The sequence below is a fragment of the Rhincodon typus genome, unplaced genomic scaffold (genome assembly GCF_021869965.1).
Source record: "Rhincodon typus isolate 14 unplaced genomic scaffold, sRhiTyp1.1 hic_rhity00016104, whole genome shotgun sequence".
Lineage (NCBI taxonomy): Eukaryota > Metazoa > Chordata > Chondrichthyes > Orectolobiformes > Rhincodontidae > Rhincodon > Rhincodon typus.
In genome coordinates this window covers 3,053-5,043 of record NW_025981742.1, presented here as the reverse complement: position 1 = coordinate 5,043, position 1,991 = coordinate 3,053, and the positions used below count along the sequence as shown (strand labels likewise).

General features: G+C 51.1%; 1 protein-coding gene across 1 annotated transcript; it reads right to left on the bottom strand.

Moving 5' to 3' along the window:
- Positions 1 to 1,053: 1,053 nt before the first annotated feature.
- LOC125482732 (acid-sensing ion channel 3-like) lies at positions 1,054 to 1,575 on the bottom strand (the record flags this gene model as incomplete). The annotated part of the gene is made up of 1 exon (XM_048594863.1): positions 1,054 to 1,575. A coding segment is annotated over exon 1 (522 nt), but the record flags the coding sequence as incomplete, so codon positions are not given.
- Between the last annotated feature and the right edge of the window lie 416 nt (positions 1,576 to 1,991).

Below are 1,991 nucleotides of genomic sequence, written 5' to 3'. Positions count from 1 at the left end.
CCCTCTGACAGTGCGGCACTCCCTCAGCACTGACGCGCCACAAACTGCAGCTAAAGCTTTGGTTTCTATCCTACAACTTTCATTAACCCTGTCCATCTCTGTGCACTTCCCTGCTCACAATCATTTCGTCACTGACCTAACACTGGCTCCCGGTCCAGTACCTCCTCAATTTTAAGACTCACAAACCTGTTTTCAAATCCCCCCAAGGCCTCAGCTCTCACTCGCTTTCTCTGTCTCTCTATAAGCTGCTGTGGCCACACAAGCTGTGAAGATCTCTGAGCTCCTCCGATTTGATTCCAGCACCATGTACCTTCAGCAGCTTAGGACACAGAATCTGCGCTTCTCTGTGGCCTCACATTAAAATTCTCCAGAAAACGTGTGAATCTCCTGGAGGTGTGCCTTCAGTGGTCTTATCCTTTGGAATGCTCCCATGATACAGCTTGTCATGATTTATCATGTTAAAGGTGCTATGTAAATGCATGAGTTTTTTTGGATTCTGGGTTATGCTGTCCCTCTATCTCGTCTATCACCCCCTTCAATTATCTTCAGTTCCTCCATCAGTTTGTCCCTCAGTCTTCACAGAGATCCCAGCCTGGTTTTTACTGCAAACCCTCATCGCCGAAGAATATAAGAACTGGAACAGGAGGAGGCCATTCAGCCCCTCCAACCTTCTCCACCATTCAGTACGATTATGGTTGAACTCATCTCAGCCTTAACTCCACTCTCCTGCCTGTCCTCCTTAACGCTTCAACCCATTACAGATTAAAAATCCTTCATCTCCTCCTCCTTAAATGTATTCCGTAACCCAGCATCCACCGCACTTTTGGGGGGAGTGAATTCCGCAGATTCATGACCTTTTGAGAGAAGTAATTTCTCCTCATCTCTGTTTTGAATCTGCTCGCCCTTATCCCGAAGCTACAATCTTCACCCTGTAACCCTTTCAGACCCGGCTTGGTTCCAGTGACCCTCCTCAGTGCCCTGTTCTGAGGAGGTGCCCTGGAGGTTAACTGGAGCTTGGGGAGGACTTGCTGGGCTGTGAGAGTGGTAACTCACCTGGACGAAATTGTTGGCCTGGCACTCCTCGCTGCGGTAGCGACAGTCCAGCAGCATCTCTGTGAGGTCGTGGCCTGCCCGGTCAAACAGCGCCATCATGTCATAGCTATTGCTGGGGGTGAAGCTGGTTATGTCTGAGTCCCGGCCAATGGTCGCCAGGAAAGCAGGTAGGTCAGCCTCCTTCACCCCCAGCAACCCACTGAGCCAGTACACATCATTCTCGGTGACCTGGGATTTCCGCAGACGGTTTTGATTGCACAGGGTAACGGCAGGGAATACCATGCTGGAACTGTCCATCTCATCGAGGGTAGTGACATGATGGTACTGGATATAGTAATCCACTCGGTCCACCACCTGGTACAAGAACAGAGCCAGGGACATGAGGAAACAGAGAGCCCAGAGCAGTCTGCGGATGGTGACTCCTCCCGGGAGGAAGATGTGATTGATCCCGTGCAGTGTACAGCTCTCTGCAAACACCGTGATGTCTGAGGACTTTCTCTCTTCCTCCTCCACAAGCCCCATCTCCCATTCCTGCATCCCTTGTTCCTCCCGTGTGCTGTGCTGGCTTCGCTCAGCGCAGATTGCAGAGAGAGAGATGCAGAAGAAGCAGGACTGTGCCACATACACACACAAACACGCACGCTCACGCACACACACACGCACACGCACACGCACGCACGCACACTCAGACACACTGCCAGGGCCAGCTCAGGTTACAGGAGCTGCAAGCTGCTGGAGAGGAAGACAAACACAGAGAGAAGGTCAGATATAGAGAACAGCACAGCGACTGACAGACACAGGAGAGGGACAGAATGAAATAGCAAGTCAGGCAGAAATAGCCAGAGATGGAGAGAGAGAGAGAGAGAAATATAGTGAAAGGGAGAATGCAGACAGACAAAGATGGAAGAGAGGGACAGACAAACGGACAGAGAAGCCGA